Source organism: Syngnathus floridae, chromosome 12 (assembly GCF_059516105.1).
Source record: "Syngnathus floridae isolate MCC-2025c chromosome 12, RoL_Sflo_1.0, whole genome shotgun sequence".
NCBI lineage: Eukaryota > Metazoa > Chordata > Actinopteri > Syngnathiformes > Syngnathidae > Syngnathus > Syngnathus floridae.
The window spans coordinates 6467994-6489607 of NC_142424.1; the positions used below are offsets into that span (position 1 = coordinate 6467994).

Below are 21614 nucleotides of genomic sequence, written 5' to 3' on the forward strand. Positions count from 1 at the left end.
TGTGAAAACAACTTATTATAGATACACAATAAAACAGGGGTGTCCAACTCCAGTCCTCGGGGGGCCGCGTTCCAATATTTTTTCCAAGTTACCCTCGTTAAACACACCTGCGTGAAAAGTTGAGTTCATTTTCACGTCCTGCAGGAGCCCAACTTTTGCCACAGGTGCACTTAATTGGGGAACTGGGGCCGCGTTCCAATATATATATATGTTTTCCAAGTTACCCTCGTTAAACACACCTGCGTGAAAAGTTGAGTACATTTTCACGTCCTGCAGGAGCCCAACTTTTGCCGCAGGTGCACTTAATTGGGGAACTGGGGCCGCGTTCCAATATATGTTTTCCAAGTTACCCTCGTTAAACACACCTGCGTGAAAAGTTGAGTACATTTTCATGTCCTGCAGGAGCCCAACTTTTGCCGCAGGTGCAGTTAATTGGGGAGCTCGGGCCGCGTTCCAATATATATGTTTTCAAAGTTACCCTCGTTAAACACACCTGCGTGAAAAGTTGAGTTCATTTTCATGTCCTGCAGGAGCCCAACTTTTGCCGCAGGTGCACTTAATTGGGGAGCTCGGGCCGCGTTCCAATATATGTTTTCAAAGTTACCCTCGTTAAACACACCTGCGTGAAAAGTTGAGTTCATTTTCATGTCCTGCAGGAGCCCAACTTTTGCCACAGGTGCACTTAATTGGGGAGCTGGGGCCGCGTTCCAATATATTTTTTTCAAAGTTACCCTCGTTAAACACACCTGCGTGAAAAGTTGAGTTCATTTTCATGTCCTGCAGGAGCCCAACTTTTGCCACAGGTGCACTTAATTGGGGAGCTGGGGCCGCGTTCCAATATATATTTTTTCAAAGTTACCCTCGTTAAACACACCTGCGTGAAAAGTTGAGTTCATTTTCATGTCCTGCAGGAGCCCAACTTTTGCCACAGGTGCACTTAATTAGGGAACAGGGGGCCGCGTTCCAATATGTTTGTGCTGTTTTAAGATCACTTGGACTTATCCAACAGTTTATGTTTGGATTATTCTACCTTGTGCATTAAAAAAGAAGCAAGGATCAAACACGTATTTGCACCACTGGGATACAATCATGGTTGCTAGATAGAAACTTTATTGATCATTGGGGGAAATTCAGTTGCTAGCAGTATCCACATCCAAGAGTGGCACACAAGAGGTTAAAGAACAGGTATGCAGTAGCTACATAACTTATAAAACATACAAAATATTATAAACCTCAGACACAACGGTAAGGCTTTTTATTAATAAAAAAGTGACCAGTATTATAAGGCTTTTTTTTTTCATAAGAAATGGCCATAGTATAATAAGGATTTTTTAATTAAATATAGTATATATACATACTTACTATAGTAAGGCTTTTGTAAAAATAAAAAAAGACCACTGTCCGAGGTCCTGATGGTGCGGACACACGACAGTCCACTGCCCCCCGCCCCCAAGGGACAGCTCCTGGCTATTTTAATAATAAAACGTTTTCTAAGGCTATTTTTTTAAATGGCCATGTATAATAAGGCTTCTTTTGCTAAATAACTATCTAGTAATGCCACAAACATAATGATCAGAATGCTGTCGTAAGACTAGTATGGGAACATAGAACATCTTATTGCAAAGAAAATGTTTTCGATCGATTCCCCCATTCAGTCTTTATCCTTTGCTTGCTGAACCGAGGTCTTGAAAAGGTTGCTAACTTGCACAACGGCTATTTGAATGCCGCCCTTTCTTTTACTAACTGAGGCTGCAGCCAAGAAAATGAAAGAAATTAAACCATCGGTGAGGGAGGTGAAAAGGACACAATGGTTGCTGCTTCCCCAGAGAATGTCATGCCACGGTATGGATTTATTTCCACGGCTGAAGACATTACGTGGTCAAGAACAATGCTAATGCTTTTCTCTCTCCAGAGTGGCCCGCTTTCACCTGCTTGCAGCTTCGTTATGGGGTAGAGGCTGGGGGGATTGAGATTTGAGCTGGCAGATGGCTGAATGGAGGTGCTTCCAATGTGACATGGTCCTCCTTGTGCCGCTGCGCCGCCGGGGTCATTTTACCGACGGCTCTCTTTTCACGTGACTGCAGCAAGATGGATGAAGCAGCCACTCGTTTTTTTCCCCCCACTTTACTTCAAGGTGGATGCAAAGAGTCGTAGACCTACACAGGCCAAAGTAGAACAGGGGAAAGTTAGCTCAAACACTTTTGGGCTTCTGTAGAAACATCAATGAATGAGTGTATACATAAATATGTACAATAAAAACATGCATGTAGACTATAGAATGTACATTATGTATATATTTTATGATACACGTATAAGGTTGAACTAGTTTGTTGTTGTCTTGATAGCGACTGAGTTGCTTCCCGCATGGGCAAAATTCTCAGTGCAGACACAGAGGAAGGACAACATGGAGTCACTTCCACAAAGCTTTCCCCTGGTGACTGATCACTTCCAGACATGTTGCTCCAGCCCCGTTGTGCTTCCTCCTGCTCAGCAATTTTAAATGGCGCCACTGCGGGAGCATGGGACAACAGGGATGAACAATTGACTACAACCATCTTCTAACACACGTCACGACACTCATGAGCCCCCCCACCGACGCCCCGACACCACTTTGCCCCCCAGCCAAACGGGCACATTAACATAGTGATGCCTGCATACAAATCCTCCTTGTCTGTCTTTGCGGCAACTACACGCATACACTCATGCAAATTCAGCACAATGACTGTCTAGACTCCATTATAAATTATTGGCGACATGCTAATAACAATGATAAAAAAAGGAAGATAAAGTAAAAGACTACTGCGAAAAAAAGGTTTTGTTGAGAACTTAAAATTTCTTACAAAACAAAAATATTTTTGGTGGATGAATTTTGTTGTAATGTTACCTTTTTGCCCTCACAAATATATGTACTAGATTATAATACAATTTTCAAAACTCGAAACATTTTATATGATTTTATATCTGTCAAAGCATCGACTGAGCCGCATCCCCTTGAACCCATGACCGGAAGTGGCCTCTCTGCTTCATACATATAAATAGAAGTGGGGGTATTTTTTTAGTGTGTCGTAAGCGTCCAGCAGGGGGGAGTCACGAGCAAGCAAGGCTAAAATCAGTTGGGTTTTTTCCCTCTCTCATCTTATTCTCGCAGGACCACATAAATTCCTCTCGATTTTTGTGTTTGAAAACGTATGTGTGTGTGAAATCTATTGAAAGTCAAATACGAACAATGACAAAGTCAATTCGTGACGGGAAACAGTAGTGATGGTGCACATAAAAATTCGTGGCGGATACATTAAATTGACAAGGAAACTTTTCATTAACATTACAAAACTTCCCGAAACAAATGTCAAATATCATTTTAAGCCACACTGCTTTACCTACGTCCACTTCTATTTCACATACGTACTTTATTAAGTCGAGTGGGACACTTTTTGCCCCGCAAAAGAACGTCAACTTTTTTTTATTTTTTCATTGGCGTGCTCGTGCTCGCTTGAGTGTGCGCGCTCTGCTTGATAACGCGCGTTTAGTGTTTGCGCAACAACACAATCCCATTTCTTTGTCAAGCGACAGGCTGTCTAGACGCCCATGTGACCGGGCGCGTCAATGCGCACTGTGGAGAGGACACACACGCACACCACTAGCCAATCCACGCCACACGCGCGCACACACATACACACACGCTCACTCACTTGTACCCCCGCCTGTAGGGAGCACACACACTCACCCACGTCTGCTTGCTCTGGTGCCACGCACAGACTCGCCGTGTGCGTGTAGAGAAAGGCTGCAGGATTCCACGCTGAAGGATATCACGGACCTGAAAAAAGAAAAAAAAGAAAAAAACACGAGCCTGAATTTTGGAATTTTTAGTTGACGTGGATTAAAAGCTCTTTCGGGTCCCTTTCACGTCACGCTGCTTTGTTGTAGCGCGATCGAAGACCCCTCGATGTTGTGAGCAGGGAGCCACTCAGCGAGCGTGCCGAGTACCGGCGGCGGCCCAAAGGAGCAGGCTCGAGCGCCTGGCCGGGCTGCGGGCTCCCGTCTCCGGCGGCGCGCTGCTGCAGCCCCGCCGCTCCGCTCCTCCGGCTCGCCGCCTCTCCGCCGCCGCCGTCGTCGCCGCCCTCCTCATCCCCTCCTCCGCCGCCTCCTCCGGACTCGGACCCGGCAATCTTCATGGTTTGCGGACACCATGCCCGTTGTTTAGCCGGGGATCCCTCATCTCGTCCCGCATGTTCAGGACCAAACGATCGGGGCTCGTCCGGCGACTGTGGCGGAGCCGCGCGCCCGTGGAGGGCGACGGGGAGGCGGACAGAGGGACGCATGGCCCCGGGAGCTGCTGCATGGGCAAAGCGGCCAAGGTGGCGGCCAAGTCCCACGGCGGGTCGGAGGCCGAATTAAAGGCACTCACCCACTCCGTGCTCAAGAAGATTAAAGAGAAACAATTGGAGGTGCTTTTGCAGGCGGTGGAGTCCAAGGGGGGCGCCCGAAGCCCCTGCTTACTGCTCCCGGGCAAAGTGGACGCCAAAGTGGGTCAAGTGTCTTACTCCCTCCCCATGCTGCTCTACAAGGTGTTCAGGTGGCCCGACCTCAGGCATTCCTCGGAGCTCAAGAGGCTGTCGTGCTGTGAATCCTACGGGAAAGTCAACCCGGAGCTCGTCTGCTGCAACCCGCATCACATGAGCCGCCTCTGTGAACTCGGTGAGCAGACCTCTTTTTTCCCCCCCAAAAAATAAAGAACAAAAAAATATGAAAATAAAAAAGATAATATGTAAACAAAATTAAGTTGACTCTTGATGGCACTGGTGTAAAATAAACAACAAATATTTGAATTATGAATTATCGGTGGCTGGTACTGGCAGCCTACCTGAGTACCAATCCTTCAAGTAAGGTTAGTTGCCTTTGACAAAACTATATTGTCATTGAAGTTTTTAAAATGTTTTGTTTGTATAATAAAAGCTAGGCATTATAATAATAAAATACAATACTGTTGTTTAAGTATTGTTTGCATTGTGTAATTGCACTGCTTTGTTTTAGTTACTATTTTATTTGCACGTTTTGAATTTATTTTTGAAGTTTTTTTTGGTTACTTTGGTGTTGTCGTGCTCCTTTTAAGTTTCCATTTTATTCAGTTTATTACTGTGCAGGGAAGTTTTCAAGTGTGTGTGCGTGTGTGTGAGAGACAAAGAGACAGACAGAGAAACAGAGCGAGAGAAATGCGAGAGAGCGAGACGGAGGGAGAGAGCGAGACGGAGGGAGAGAGCGAGACAGAGGGAGAGAGACAGAGAGAGAGAGACGGAGAGCGCGAGAGCGAGAGAGAGGGAGCGAGGCCCCTATCTGAGTTTGTCCTAGACGGTGATAGCGGCCCTCCTGGCGCCAGGCGGCCCCCTTGTTTATCTGGCTGTCAGTGAAAGGCAATAGCCAGCCCTCGGGGCCTCACTCTCTTGCTCACAAAATCCTCGGAGGGTGTGCTAAACCGACGGGAAATATTATGAGGTTATTAGGAATGATAAGTGTTTCTAGTTTAATTAGTCTTTGGAGTTATCTGAAGGCTTGATTAAAAATGGTCTCACGGGCCCTCTCTGGTCCACGTGCCTTAGGTTTATGACCCGTGTGGTATGTTCTTACACTTTTGCCCCCCCCTGTCTCCATACAGAGTCTCCACCTCCTCCATATTCCCGCTATCCCATGGATTATCTTAAACCACCAGGTGAGCTCACACGCATTCATGTTTGCATGAGACTGATTTGAACTCAATTGCAATAAAAGCCAAGTACGTTCCGGTCCAAATACTAATGTCGAAACAAAGCTCGCTATTCGTTTACATACAATGTAAGAATGCCAGGCCACGAGTTGGCGACGTGCAACGAGCTTGAAGTTTTCCGAAATAGTCGTTGGATAACCTTTGTGGGGAGTATGTGTTGTATTGGATACATTTGTGTCGTGGCAAGACAAGTGTTAATAGCACGGAGGTTCATTATTGTTGCTTTTCCTATTTTTTCTTGCATTCAGCATTTTCTAATAAGTGTCATTTTATAAAGACTGGTTTTCAAATTTGGGCACAAGTCAAGCAATTCTTGCAAACCCTGATGAATGAATTTGTAGATTGGTGATATAGCACCTTAAAGTAAGCAACCAAGACAAAATGCTTTAGTTTTCACATGCACACATTTAACTTTCATTTTAAGACAGTGGTGTGACTCATTTGAAAGAAATGCCACAATTTTTAAATTTTCCATTGTGGAAGAATCAAAACGACACAACTTTGACATTTTCGTTTCGCCTGCATTCTCAGCGTTTCCCGCAACCTATTAACAGGGTCATGCACTTAGAGTGCCGTAATAAAGTTTTTGTATGACGAGAGTGACCAAAATGGCAATTTATGTTGTTTTTGCTTCAAACAGCGCCGTGCAAACACCTCTCTCAAACTCCCTTTCTTCATAAAGCCACTTTTGACTTGAACATCTTCATAAATGCAGCTTCTGCAGCGCATGTGTGTGCACATACATGATGGTGTGCACAGGAAGCAGCTCCATGTTTTGCTGTGATTTATGGCAGCAGCGCAGAGGCACTGAGGCTGGCTGTGCACTTCTAGCGTGGCTGGCGGCCAGCTGGCGCTCACAGCGGCTTACAAGCGTGTTTGTTTGCCAGTCCGTCTTCATGGAGCCCTGCTCACTTATTCACACTTCAGTCATGTTAGCGGGACATGTCTCCGGTGTTGGATGGCTTTAATGTTCGCATGTGTGAGCTGTTTTTAGCGTCTTTGGTTGTTTACCGAGCGGCGGCAGTCTTGGCCTGTTTGTTTGTTTGTTGGCCGCCACGGCAGCCTGAGCCAGACGACGGTTGTCACCTCGGTGCCAGAGAGGCGCAGAGGGTTATGTCATCGTCGCCCTGTGAAGCGTGTTACGTTTCAAGTGTAGCGTGTCGCCACTCGGACTGCGTGATGATGCAGAAAACCGTCATTTATTACATACGTTGTATTTAGAGGACATTTCCGAGTCTAGGTTTTAGCACCTTGCTATAAATATGCTAATCGCAAGAATACGGTAATTATACGGCTTTTGTATGACGATTACACAGCGATCACTGATCCGCCAGATGAGAGTTTCCTGATCGATAGAACTACTTGGTGGCATAAAAAGCCACTGCTGTGAATACCCGCATGGCTCCAGCTAAAGCGAAAATCGACACAGGTCATGCAGTGGTGTGGAGTGTCATTCCAAAGCAGTCTTTTCCTGCTTCTCTAGCTCTCAAGCAATAGAGAAAGAGAATGTTGAAACACAAAGTACGTAACTAGGCTTTGTAGGATATTTGAGTGAGTTTACAACGTAATAACCGATCCCCTATCTAATTACAAGATGGATAAAGGACTTGCTCATTTATTTTCTGAATATATTATTAGCTGCTTTGCATTTGTAGTACCTTGGCAGATTATATCATATAAAGTATACTTGTGTACAGTTTACTCAAGAGAAGTATTCTCAAGCATTATCCCAAGGAACGAAAGTAGATCAGATCTGTGTAAAGTTTAACAGTAACTGCCTGATAACAAGAGATAATGTTAGAGAAAGAGAAAGAGAAACTCAAAACAAGACAATCAACAATCCACTATCTCAGGTACCGGTACTTTGAAGAAACAATGATGGCAACCATGCAGCTTGGGTGCTGATCCCAAATCAAAATAATGAGCGCTGTCAACATTTGCACCCAAACCCAAAGTTTTAATGCGAGGCTCAACATGCCCACTGTCTTCCAAATATATGCCTACAGCGTGTATTCCATTAACAATCGTCGCATCTATTCCTGATTTAGGACTAAAAATGGAGTGCAATTTTGGCACTGTCGGAAGTTTTAGGGAAACAGAACGGGGATTCTTCTGGAAAACCACCTGGTAATCGCGTGGCTTAAGCGCAAACAGAAAAATGAAACTACAAGCAGTGTTTTTTCAAAACAACACACTTCTCTAGATTGCAAGTATTAATAGGGATGCTGATTCAAGTAACCATGCTGAAAAGTAAAATTTAGTATCATGCCTCGCGGCACCATTCCAAAGCAATCATTGTAGCTTCCAGCTCAATGCGGCTCGAGAAAACTCAAGAAGCAAAAATTACAGTGAGGCAAGGGGCTTTTAAAGAAGGAATAACAAGCAATCATCTTTGCAGACCAATCAACAAACAGCCTTGTGTCTAGCCCCGCCCCCTCTGATTCTGTACCGCTGCAGTTGAACTGCCACTTGGGGTTATATAGTGCACAGTGAGATGTGTCCATGTGGACAGGGTGGGAGGTAGGGTATGCGGGGGTCTCCTCTCATTTACGGGTGTGTGTCAGTGCCGTAAAAGAAAGCCGGGGGTCCAGACAATGACCCCTGCCAGACGAGCAGCTGGCTGGGGGTCCGCCGGTCGAAAAGGGAGAAAGTGGCTTTCAGTGAGTGGAAACAATAGGAAGTCATTGCAGCTGCAGCTGTGACTCCATAGTACAACTACACCACCCCTCCCCATCCCACCCCCTCCAGCCTCACCACTCCACTCCGCACCTGCCCCCGGGCTCCCTCCCTGTCTGCTTATCAACCATTATTTATTCAGCGTCTTACTAAAGCCGAGCATCAGCACTGTCAGTCATGCTAACAACCAGTATCGCACAGGCTGAAGCAAATAGGAAATCTTGTGCGGATACAGGAAGTGATTATGCAACTGGAAAAAGATCCTGGAGTTGTGTGGGAGTGCCACGGGAGAACCAGGAAATTAGCAGCTAGCCTAGCCTCTAAATCATCTGTCACACTTTTTTCCGCCGTTTGTCATTACTCAGCGGGCGCAGCTGCTATGGCCATCACGACCACGGGAGAGACTCTGCGGAGATGTATTAATAGGACAATAGGCCATAGACGGTCCCGCCCCCCGCCACTAGCCCGGGGCAGCCGTCAGTCACCCGATCGCGCGGTAACTTCCTGAGGCTTAGCATGCATGCTAGCATTATATGTGAACAAAAATGGTTTGAATTCACAACTATACCTATTGTACCCCTTGTCCTCATCAATCCTGGAATTTTTCGTGGAAAAACTATTTCCATTTTACTCCTTCCATTGACATCACTCTGCTTTGGGCCTGGTACTTCTAGATTTAATACCCAGAAATGTAATTGTTCTCATGGATCCAGTACTTCAAACGGTACACATTGAACTTCAAGTTTTTGTGGACCTTGTACCCTGAACGGTACCTAATGTACTCCTTGATCTTGTAACTGTCTTCTTCAATGTCTGCCAAGTTGTTCATTAATGACACCTTGAGAGTATGTAATCTAAAGAAGGCCATCCCTGTTGTAAAATCGCACGCCCGTCGTCTTCCTGGGGATTTTTTTTACGACGACTCAAATTTACGACTCTCACGAGCAGGAAGTGGAGGTCATCCGTGTCACGGTCGCTGTCCGACACAGCACTGGCAACGACGATTAGTCCATTAGCCCTGATGTAAATTGCCACCTTGTTTCTTCTATGGTGGGACATAATCCACACAGTGTTTACCCCTACGGCCTCCCACCCCCTTCCTCAATCCTGCGGTCAGCTGTGAACTGTTGCCCTGGCGACTAGGGCCAGGCCGCTGGCAGCCAATGAAAGTGCAGGCAAGGCCGTCTCGGCCAAGAGGGGCTGTGTGCCCGCGCCGCTCGTTAGCACGACCGCGGTGGTAGCGAGGCCTTGCCAATAAAACCTCTGTTCCCGAATACATGGTACCGCGATGCCTCTGACCCCTTTTTCATTGTTTGTTCGGCGATGGAGCCGCAAGAAATACCCCTTCCTTTGAATGTAGGGTTACCGATTCTGTCGAAGCAGTAGATTATGGGAGATTATCGTGGCTCAAATTTATCCGTCAGTGTCTTCATCAGGCATTGATTTCAGCTTGGTGATTGACGGCCTCGCAGCTGTTTCTTTGCCGTCTCCCCCCTCACTAATACCAAGTCTCCGTCTGTCTCTGCTCCAGATTCTCCGGACTCAGGACCCTCATCCAGTGAGACCGGAGGAACAACCTACTCGGCCCCTGTGGGGCTTTCAGGTAAATAGCTTGATTGCGTGTTTCCCCACTATAGTAAGTCAAGAAGAAGACGATGGAGGGTAGTGTTTGGAACACACTCTTGGTACTGTTCTTGTGCAAACCCAAAGCCAAGTGAAGCGAGAAAGAGACAGACACGTTTTTTTTCCAGGCCCTAGTTCAGGGCTTCCTTGGCTTTCCTTTCCCAAAATCCTCTTTGGCCGCCTTTCCAAACCGGGGCCGCGTCTGTGGGCAGAGTTGTTCTCTCTGGGCCCTCAGCTGGTTCTCATTACCAGGCCCTTTTAAAGCCTGTTTTATGTCAGTTGGTGTTTGCTGCCATATTCCACGCGCACCCCTCTCCACTCCACAGCACCACCACCGCCCTAAGCCCTGCTTTGTTTGGTGTCGGCAGAGAACCAGAATCCAGAAAAAAAACAACCTAACCCTAACAGCAAAAGCAAGCCTAAGCCTAACACAAACCCTAACCCTAAGCACAGCAAGAGCAAGCCTAACCCTAAGCCTCAGCACAGCAAAAGCAAGCCTAAGCCTAACACAAACCCTAACCCTAACCCTAAGCACAGCAAGAGCAAGCCTGACTCTAAGCCTCAGCACAGCAAAAGCAAGCCTAAGCCTAACACAAACCCTAACCCTAACCCTAACCCTAAGCACAGCAAGAGCAAGCCTAACCCTAAGCCTCAGCACAGCAAAAGCAAGCCTAAGCCTAACACAAACCCTAACCCTAAGCACAGCAAGAGCAAGCCTAACCCTAAGCCTCAGCACAGCAAAAATAAAAATCCAGAAACCCTAGAACCGGAGTAGTGGGGGGCGCCCCCCCACTAGTACTTCTTGCTGCCACTTGTTTCTGAATGGGCTGTGCCCTCCTCCCCTGGTTTCCTTCCTGTCAGCAAGCAGCTCTGTGAATGGGCCTCCTCAGCTAAGATGGGAGAAAAGCAGTGCCCTCATGGTTTTCCCTGGCAAGCCGCTACACCCTCCCCCCCAGTTCCTCTCACCTCCCCTGCGCCCTCCCTCGGGGGCCCTGACAAAAGAAACATGGCTCTCCCAGAAGGCCTGCCGGTGACCTTCTAGCTCCCTCAAATCGCTCCTTTTTTATGTTCCCCTCCAGACAGATTGAAGAGGGGAGGCGGGTCAGCAAAGGGAAGGGGTTTTTTTTCCTTTCAGGGGTGTTGCTGAGGGTGATCCAACTTGAATATTTAAGGGATCGTTGACTGTGGCGCATGACCCACAAACTAGGGAAAAGAGATCCGATCCGGGAGAGGAGGAGTTCAGCGAGCCGCCGCGACAGTGACAAGCGCAAATGCAAGCCGGGCTGCCTGCCAGGCTAGTGGCTCCGTGGCGGCCTCTCACCGCCTCGCGTCATCCGCTTGGAACACGACACAGAACAGGGAGGGACGGTTGGGGAAGTGGGGGTTGAGGGGGGGAGGGCAGTTGATTGAGCGGGTTTCAGTTGACCACAGAAACTGATGAGAGGGATCACCAAGTGTTTTGTGAATGAAGAGAGGCAGGGACTTTAGTACCTCCGCCAAGGAGGTTTTCACCGCACTTTGTTACACAAAATGGACTCCTTAGAGGATAGTGGGTCACAACCTGAATTATTGCCATCCGCATGCATATAATAGTTTCAACATGGTTTTGTTTACATTGATAGCTTAGCATTTTCTCAACACAAATCTGCCACAAAATATTTGTTTGCTGGCAGATTTGAGCAAAACCATTTCCCCCAGGAGAGCAGGGTAGACCAAGTCAGTTTGAAGATATGCTCAAAAACAAGTAAATCAATTCTAACCAAATTTAGTAGTTCAGGGAAACCACCATAGAACACATGGTGCATTAGTATCAAAGTTGCCTCTGTTCAAATTTGTTACTTTTATTAGCATAACATTTCCCCCTATTCCTCATGTAATAATACATCAATCCCCAATGACACAAGTGGGGCGGCTAGAAAATCAATGTCTGCGTCTAATCTCATCCAAATTAGGATTGTCTGGCGTTCCTTGGCGGAGGTTGGTGCTGGATTTAGCGTTCGCGTGTGGCTTTTTCTCCACCCACCACGTGGTTCCTGCGCACGGGGCACGGGCCCACGTCTGCTTCTGTTTTTAACGAGAAATGATGAGAGGGCTGTTGAAATTCTGGCAAAGGGCCCAAATAGCCGACGTGACGCAGGCGTAGGCCGCTGTGTGTTGAAGTGCGCTGTCTGAAATGCTCTTATTTGGGGAAGAGACGCTTTAACTGGACATATCGGGATTGTTTGTGTGCTCTTGGATGTGGACAGTGCTGCTAACGTCTTAGCAGTGTGTTAGTGGCGTGCCTCCTGGTGCCACCCGGGACTGACTGGGATCCTGTCAGGCTGCGATATCTCTCTCTCTCACACATACGCACACACTCACACAGGGATAGAATGACCACGGTGCAAGCCCTGGCACGCTGCCCACTGTCACACAGGCGCTTCCTCCCGCCGTGGTTTTAAATTTAGCCAGGCTTTTTCTTTTTTTAATTCCGTCACCTCACCCGGCAGCCTGTCTGCAGGCAAAATGGGATTTTTTTTTTGTGGTTTTGAACTTTTATTTACACTTAATATATTTTTGACTGAATACTTTTATTTTTCACCCGTCCTCACCAATAATTTTTTTTCAACCTTTTACAAAGTTTAAGTTACTTTTTGTCCTAATTCTAACCAGTGTCACCATAGTCACCTATAGAATGACACCTGCATTTTTTAAAAATTCCATCCTGCTCTCCACATCCCTGTCACAATGTCAATTAGTTGGGGGCTTAATCCGCTGGAGGTGCAAACTCCATCATTGTCTCCGGCAAGGGGATTAAATTTAGTCCAGGCTCATTAAATCAAACCTGCTGTCATGACGACTGCCCTATTTTTTTTTATATATTCATTAATGACGGGAAGTCAAGTGTCACCCTCATAACCCAGTAGATTTTTTTTTTTTTTTTTTAAAGCCGGAAACTTACTTCGAGCTTGACTGCTGAACAGAGTGCCCTCAGTGTTCCTCAGCGTTCCAGCTCCTGCGCTCCCAGCATTCCCGCCTTGTTTGGGTTAGCGGCAAGAGGAAAGGGCCGCGCAGGATATGACCTCATGTCTTTGAGCTGGCGGGGAAAAGGAGTCGCATTAAAAAAAAAAAAAAAAAAAAAAAACACACACACGCTCACGTACAGGCAAAGCAAAAATAAGAACATCGGAATGTTTTTGTCAGTGTAACTCACCAGTTCAGTGAGATTATCTCTGCTGGTTTTTACTTTTTCATTGGTTTATTAGAATTATCTTAGAAGTCAGGAAGTTCTATGTAGTACTAAAAGTCTATAATGAGCATCATTGCAGTTACTCCAACAGTGCACAAAAAGCAAGTAGCAAATGTGGTGTCCCAATACTTTTGTCCAGTGTTCTTCACTTCATTACATAGATGAATGTGAGAAACTGGAAGTGGCGTTAGAGTTTGGAGAGTCCACTGTCCTTTGCGTTTTCCCCCCCTCCTATCTCGATGCCCCGTGTTTCCTTTAAGGAGGCAAGATGGCGTCTTTTGGGTGGAGGCCTCGTCCTCTGTAATTTTCAGCGGCGCGCGCGAGCAGAGATGTCGGCCGGGGGCCCCGCTCCCGAGTCGGGCCGTGGCCGGCGTCTCTCATTACTCCCCCACTTCCTCTCTTTGCGAGGCCGCCAAAGCCGCCTCTTGGCAAAGGGCGACTCCATTTTGGTTTTTGGCCCTCCTCTGTTTTCTCCACCCTGTGTCATTACGCCGCGCAAATCGAAAAAACAGTGAGGTTAGGAGGAGGAGGAAGGAGAACGGAATGTGGGCCCCGAGCCGCTTGCCTTGTACTGAATCGTCTCCCATTCTGAGGCGTTTACGGTTACCTTTAAGCAGGGGAGAGCGGGAAGGGGGGCCCAGAACAAGTTGAACATTGTTACCGTGGAAGCCCATTCTGAAACGACAGAGGGGATGGAAGCAAAAATACATGCCTTCGCGTTCCCACACGTGTGTTTGATTCCTGCAAGGCGGTTCCCCCGTCCCATCCGTCTCTGCCCCGCATCCCATTCATTCATGTACGAAGTTCACTGTATCAGCCAGAGGTCACTGTTTTGGCCACGAGGCACCGGATTGTGTCATGACAACAGTGTGTTGCGTAATCACACACGCATAAAAGGTGTTTATGAAAAACACAACAAAAAGCTAGACAGGCTCTGCTGGTCGTTTTTTTTTTGTTCCCACGCCTTCTGAACGCCACAGGGCAACAAGTCTTGACTGATGACATCATCAATGCCCTTCTGGTGTTAATGTCAAAGTTTTTATCTATTGAGTTTATTGTAGAAATATTACAGCATTTAAAAAAATAACTTTTAAGGAGTTGTTATCATAATAGTTATACTTTGTTTTTAATATTATAATTGAAAATGTATTCTAAAGGATAACTATTTTCATAACTGACAACTTTTATAATTCATTTTCTCCTGCTGGTTGCCATGTTCACATCCAAACTATATACCACAAATCATACGTTGTATTGCATAACAGAACACACACATATATATATAAAGACACACAGCCACACACTGTCTATAGCGTCTTAGCGGGTCGTCTGCATTTTTTTCCACCACGGCGCCTGAATGGCACAGCGAAACAAGTGGGCGTGTCCACTTGTCCACTTATGTGAGTCAGCATGGTATATAAGTCCGTGATGACATCATCAGTGCTCGCCTGGCACCCTGATGCTGGGCGACGCGGTGTTTATTTGTCCTGTCACCCTGGGAAATCTGGGCCTCGGGAATGGTGTGTGTGTGTGTGTGTGTGCGTTTGTATGTGTGTGTATGTGTGTGTATGTGTGGTCAGCGTGATGAAGTGTTGCAATAATAAGTCAGTCAGCATGAGGAGGAAGGAGGCGTTCCATGGGAACAGAATGTTCTTCTGAGGATGATGATAATGTTTCTTCGTCATGTCTTGTCGGGGTCCAGACATGGAGATCATGTGATTATGTCAGCCAAACATTCCACTCCTTATCTCCCACCCCGGATGCTTCTGGGAAGAAATAGCATGTCTGCGAGTCATTGTCCAAGATGTGCAGATAGTGAAAGTGGGCCACTCCCATGCCAGGCTTTTCCTGCCATCAAGGCTACATCTTTTTCTAGCTCAAACCAACTTTTTGGGGTCTACTATTGCTTGCTGAGACTCAACTCAAAGACAATATGAATGTCTTCTGCTGTCAAAAATAATTGGAAATTGAATATTTGGAGGATTTTGAACTTCTGTTTTCTGTGTTTCACCTGCCACGCCGCTTTGGTGGAGACTACGGGTTTATTTTTGTAGATGTGTGTGCGTGCATGTGTGTGAGAGAGATGAGTGAGATGTCTTGCCTCAGAACAAACAAAAGGAATGCTTCAGCCGCGTGACCCTTGAACTTTTGGAATAGACCCCCGTCACCGCCTCCTCCCTGCCAGCTCGGGAGAGGGTGTTGACTTAGAAAATAAGGCGCCGCCGCCAAGAGTCCATTTCCTTCACGTCTTCCCCATTCCTGCAATGAGCCGGTGTGTGTGTGTGTGTGTGTGTGTGTGTGTGTGTGTGTGTGTGTGTGTGTGTGTGTGTGTGTGTGTGCGCGCGCGCGTGTGTACGTGGAGACAGACTGGAGTAATGATTAACCTTTTTAGACTGCGAGGACCCAGTCAGCCGACAACTACCTCCTCCCTCATTTGTGCAGTTGCTTTGGCTAGCATAGCATTGATGCTAACATAGCTGCCCCAGTCTACTTGAGCAAAGCCTTATTTTCCAAACATTTTGAGGTTTTTAATGAACACCGTCTGTTTTTATCATAGAGCATACTGTCGTCCGTTTCAAATTGAGATACGATAACGGTGTGCGCTAAATTGGCTAGCCTGTGCCCTCCTGCCGGCTGCCATTTTGATTCGAGAGCACAAAATGCTCGGTTATCATCTGTATCGTCAGAATGTGTGACGCACGCACAATCTGCTGCATTAGCAACGTGCTAACAGTGTTTTCAGCCTTCACGTCCTGCCAAGTTTTTAATGTTAGCAGATGGCAATAGGTTGAACAAAATGCAAATGTAATAAATGCATCTTTATCATTACCATTTTTTTGTACCCAGGGTAGTTTTGATTATTCACTTCAAGGCAGGTAGGAAAAAATCAATACCGTTATTTGTCGTGTTTTGTGATTAATACTGAATATGACTAAATCAAATATTGATATTGTCACAGTTCAAGTGAGGCAGATTATTTTCACTTAACATGAATGTCCACAGACTCCAAATTTATTTATTTTCTAATTTGCAACTCAATGACTCATTAGTCACCAAGGCATCAGCAATGTCGATTCAATGGAGAACAATCCTGATTCTGCGGAGTCTTGATTCCCCGACTTGATATTAGGCAGGCATTGGAAAAAAAAAAACGACTTCAAACAGCCAGTTATAATACAAAGTAATGAAATGAGGAATTATTTTAGGAAATTATTTTCCGAGGCTGTCGGCCAAAATGACGCAGGCGGCCGGCTAACAGGCACAAAAGAGAGGGCCAACAGATGGCCTCGAGACTGCCGGCTAGCCAGATTATCCTCGGAGAGGAGAAGCGCTGAGAGCAGGTGGAGCGGCTGGCCGACAGACAGACAGACTAATGCCTGGACGGGCAGACATCCAGACAGATGTACATGCGGAAGACGTGCCCTGCTTGGCCCGCCAAGGACGGGAGGCGCAGTCAGACAGCACCTATGTTGGGCGCCGCAAATAGCATCAGACTGTAAGGCGAGGAGAGAAGGTTGTCCGAAACCTGGCAACAAGATGCACTCTTTCTCCCACGTGTCTGTTGAGTATGAAGTTGCCATGTGCTGTCAGGACAAGCTGTGAACAAGCTCCTGACATGGCGGACAAGCGCCTGTATCGCTTTCACCCTGCTAATAAATGCCTCTGAGGCTTCAGGTACCTGTGCCCCGCCCCCCTTTCTTGTAACCAAAAATGTTGTTTGCAGAAACACTATTGCAACTTTACAAACTTTTTTGAGTTACATTGCTACCTTTTGTGCTACTTTGTTTACTTCTTACTCTTTTATTACAGTATAGAAATTGTGACCATTTCTCACAATATTGCTGTATTATCTGAGCAAAATGACAATATTCAGTTTTTCAGAACAAAATATGGCCTTACTTTTGTATTGGCACTTTGCTGAACAAAAGCCACCTTTACAATTTTAACTTCTTGTAACTTTGCAACTTTTTCTGAGCAAACTATGATCGACTAAAAATCCCTTTGCCCGTGACGTGCCTACGCTCCATTATTGTCGCCAAAAAGGCTGTCTGTGCGGTAACCCATTTTTCTGAATTTTATCTCGTTTTGCTAGTTGACGTGTTTATCCTCCCCTCGTGTTCTTATCTTCGGTCTTTGTGGCATTTAATGCGTCTTCCTGCCTGGGGCTATGGCGACGGGGGCGGGAACCAGCGGGCCCGGCTGGTGTCGTCATGAATAGCGGGGTGTTTTCTGACATGCTCAGACAGGCAGCCCGGAGCTCTAATGACCTCTGACGCCAGGCCTCGTCTCTCTCAGCAATAACAAACAGACACACTCTCCAGGTCTATGCCCCCTCCCCAGTCAAACACACACACAAACACTACAGACCCCCTCCCTTTAACCCAGGTGAGCGCCACTACCAGGCTGTCAGCGGGGTCAGAGACGTTTTTCCATCCCTTATCTGGAAGATAAATGCCTTTTTCCCCCCCTTGCGTTTAGTCTAAGGTAGATAGTCTGGTTCTTGGGCGGCTCACCCTCCCCATGCTCCCCACGAAGATGGATTTACGATAAACTCCCCCCGAGGCCCGGCTGCGACCAACTTCAAAGAACACAGCTCTGCTTGTTTTATGGAAGGCTTTCAGTCGCCACCTCCCTCCCACCCTCCCCCCACCACCTCTTGCCTAAAAGTCACTCCCCAGTCTCCCTGATTCCGTCTGCCGGTGTTGTCTAATGAAGCTTAATGACAGGCCGCGGTGAGGCTCGCTTGGACCGCCAAAGATCCTGCCGCATTAGCGTCGCAGTTTGTCTGCGGCGGGACCTTCCAAATTAATGCTTACTTGAGGGGTTAGTGCGAGATGAAAGAACTGCGGAGCTCAGAGATGGGGGAAAAAGGGGGGGGGGGTCCTTTTGCATTTGGACGTAAACAAGTCCGACAGAGGACGCTGCAATTAGTCAAGGACGCAAAAGTTGCAGTCCAACTATGTGTTCCCCTCTCTTTGACACCCCTCCACTTCCTCGCGCCTCACTGGCTCCCATCTTTTGAGGGGGGGGTGTCGCTTGGAGCCACATTGCTGTGAAATAGAGATATGAGGAGGGAGGGGGCTGGAAATTGGAGCGCGGCCAATGCTACGCTTCTTTTTTACGCTCGGGGAAACTTTAGACTGGCTTGGCCTCGCCGCTCGCCTCCGCCATTCTGCTCCAACTACACGTGTGCTCCCCGACCAAGGAGGCTGGAGGAGGGAATGTTTATGGGAACGTTATTCAACTCAACAACGCCAGCCCCTCCATCCCCCTCCTTTGCAGGACGATTTCCTGCAGAACGCGGCGGGATGATTGCGGTGACGTCAGCGCATTGTTGGCCCACGCCGCTAACGAAAACATGGCGAACCAGACAGGAGATAAGCGCTTTAATGCCTCAACAAATAATGTAGTGCATGTGGACACTTGCCCGCCAGCGTCTCGCCGTTGTCGCATTGGCCTCCAGGAATTTCAACGTGGCTGCTTGCCACATGGCAGAAAGTAGGGCGGAGAGTGCTATTAAGCGGCATAATCAAGGAATTTGATGGACTTTGTTTGCTTTTAGAGACAGATGGTCATTTTCTGGTCCTCCTTCGGGTAGTATACACGGTAGATACTTTTTTAGATGCTCTTAAATTTTGCAGTTGCTTTTCTGGCAAGGATAAACTTTTGTCTACAAAGCCTGAAAACAAGCCTACTATGACCATATTGCCGTCTGCCCTGTGTCAAAGCTACTAATATCCCTCAAGCACGTCGACAAGTAGGCCAACCGAAGCTCGTCTGCAGGGAGAACATTGTCTAGCTATTTTCACTGACGCATAGCGAAGTGGTTTGCTTTTGTAACCAAGTCAGAGATTCTTTTGGTTGGTTGGTTGAGTGCTAATGCTCTTGCGAGTGAATGTCTGAGATCAGAGAAGAGTTAAGGAACTGCTTAGGATGTTGGGATTCAGCATCCATCATTTTTTGTGGGGTTGCCTCTCTGGTCTGGGGTTTTAGGGCCTTTTCTCAATTTCCCTATCGCGACCAGCCATTCCTTATTTCCGTCATTTCACCAGTCCAAAAAAAAACAAGACCAACCAATGTACAGTACTGTAGACCTTACAGACCAAGTTTCAAATGCTCATGACATGCAAGGTTTTTTTCCGAAATATTAAGTCCTGTTATTTTTGTTCCCTCTCTAGATTCGCTGGCCATGCAGGAGTCGGGGGAGCGGTCCCACTGGTGCGTGGTGGCCTACTGGGAGGAGAAGACCCGTGTGGGGCGCCTCTACTCGGTCCAGGAGTCCTCCCTGGATATCTTCTATGATCTACCTCAGGGCAACGGTTTCTGTCTGGGCCAGCTCTGCTCGGACAATAAGTCGCAGCTGGTGCAGATGGTGCGCACCAAGATCGGCTACGGCATCCAGCTGACCCGCGAGCCCGACGGCGTGTGGGTATACAACCGAAGCTGCTACCCAATCTTCATCAAGTCGGCCACACTGGACAACCCGGACTCGCGAACGCTGCTGGTGCACAAGGTGTTTCCCGGGTTCTCCATCAAGGCTTTCGACTACGACAAGGCCAGCAGCCTGCGGAGGCCCAACGACCATGAGTTCACGCAGCAGCCGCGTACAGGCTTCACTGTGCAAATCAGCTTCGTGAAGGGTTGGGGACAGTGCTACACTCGGCAGTTCATCAGCAGCTGCCCCTGCTGGCTGGAGGTCATCTTCAACACCCGATAGCGGTGGCTTCCCCTGCCCCTTCCTCCCAGACATTTTCCCCCATCCTCTTTTTTTGTTCCAGAGGTTCAAAATGGATAAAGTTATTGCAGAAGAAGAAGAAGAAGAAACACAAGAGCTTCTTCACGAAAAGTGACTCGAGAGTTAATGAAAAATAAAGAGGCGAGAAATGTATTTTATGTTATATATAAATATATTATTAATTGTAAATACAAAGACGTTTTATATGCATCGTTATTTATGTATTGTGCAATGTGTTGATGAGAAAAAAGAAACTAAGATGCACTTTGCTTAATATAAATGCAAAACAAAGAAATGCCAAAATTAAAAAAAAAAAAAAATACAAATATTTCCTGCTTCATGGTGTGTTCTTGTTGCATCTACATAAATCCCACCAGTGCAGTCATTTGAGTCAAAGACATGACTACTTGACCCTCAATTCCTTTTCCAAAATGCTCATCATTAATTTTCAAAGGGTCTCCTTGGGCTCGGGTTATTTTGGTATGGGTGTCCTTGATGATTGATGACATCACAGGCGGGAAGCAGTGACGCACATCAGGAAGCCACAAAGTCAACAGAGGTGCCCGTCTTCCTCCTTGTCACCGAAGGAACGTGCGGAATCAAACAAAGAATTTTGGTGGCACGCCTGTGGAAATGAGCAACGAGCCTGACTGTGACCCACACAAGACAAAATGTGTGTGTGCTTGTGCGTGCCTGTCTGGGCCTCGTCCTGTCAGATGGGTGTCTGTGAAGCGGATTACGACTGTAAGCCCGCTTTACCCACTTCCCCTGTTTCAAAGACCTACATTTGCGAGGCCTACTTTACACAACGCACAACAACACTGTGTACAACGTTCCGTTTGTAAAAGTGCAAAAATTTAGGGCGACGGTGTAGCAATAGCTGAGAATAATACACACACAGACAGTTACAATTGCAAGACAGTCAGTTGTCATGAATATTCACGAGTTTGACTGAACAGCATCGGGGTGGAATATGAGGTGGTCACATGACAGGACCACCTCGTTCCTTGAAGTCATAGGCCTCGTAATGGACGATATGCATCACTAATCCTTAACCTTGCTAATACAGTAGCATACAATTTAAGCGGTTCCAAGTTTGTGCGTGCGTGTGTATGTATGTGTTTGTTGGCATATCCATGACCTCTCAGAAATTATGACCCACCGATCCCACCCTGCACTAAAGCCATTAAAAGTGTTATGGCAGCCTCGCAGCTCAGGCTGTCAAGAAAAATACAAGGCAACACATTCCATCAGGCATCTGCATACCAGTGAGTAATAACAGGCAAAAAAATTTGGAAGTGTCAATATAATACACTTTTTATCTTTAATTTATCAAATCTTGTCTAGGCTGTGTCAATGGGGGAAATTGTGTACGTGCACGCACACGTGACCTTCACGCCGATCTAAACATCCTCTCGATTGTTTGAAAGTGGAAAGTGAGTCATCCCTTAAAAGTTGATTTTGTTTGGAGGTGCATGTGCTATTTACAGATCAGGCGCTCTCGCCGTGGCCTCGCATGTGCCTAATGTGCGTCAGACGTGTATATACAGTACGTCGATACATGCATGCTTGCATGAACGCATGCTCAGCTG

At 46.9% G+C, this 21614-nt stretch overlaps 1 protein-coding gene and 1 long non-coding RNA gene across 7 annotated transcripts in view; one reads left to right on the forward strand and one right to left on the reverse strand.

Moving 5' to 3' along the window:
- Positions 1-1087: 1087 nt before the first annotated feature.
- The window catches only part of LOC148389847 (uncharacterized), a 35748-nt gene continuing 15221 nt past the window's right edge, over positions 1088-21614 (reverse strand). For 5 of the 6 annotated variants that reach the window (XR_015861866.1, XR_015861868.1, XR_015861867.1 and 2 more), the window contains exons 5-7: positions 12999-13133; positions 3725-3814; positions 1088-2156 (exon numbers count right to left, since the gene is read on the reverse strand). This is a non-coding gene — a long non-coding RNA (uncharacterized LOC148389847). Of the gene's footprint in view, positions 2157-2279; positions 2510-3724; positions 3815-12998; positions 13134-21614 lie in introns of those variants that run through there. The other variant, XR_015861869.1, reaches the window with a different exon arrangement.
- smad7 (SMAD family member 7) lies at positions 3557-20156 on the forward strand. The gene is made up of 4 exons (XM_088392654.1): positions 3557-4695; positions 5651-5704; positions 9966-10037; positions 19466-20156. The coding sequence occupies exons 1-4, from the start codon at positions 4227-4229 to the stop codon at positions 20002-20004; spliced, it is 1134 nt and encodes a 377-aa protein (XP_088248780.1). The 5' UTR covers positions 3557-4226; the 3' UTR covers positions 20005-20156.

Bases quoted from the DNA above. Each gene is read 5' to 3' on its own strand.
- smad7 (XM_088392654.1), top strand. From the start codon at position 4,227: ATGTTCAGGACCAAACGATCGGGGCTCGTCCGGCGACTGTGGCGGAGC. The intron at 4,696-5,650 runs GTGAGCAGACCT...GTCTCCATACAG, and splicing joins GAGCCGCCTCTGTGAACTCG to AGTCTCCACCTCCTCCATAT. The intron at 5,705-9,965 runs GTGAGCTCACAC...TCTCTGCTCCAG, and splicing joins GGATTATCTTAAACCACCAG to ATTCTCCGGACTCAGGACCC.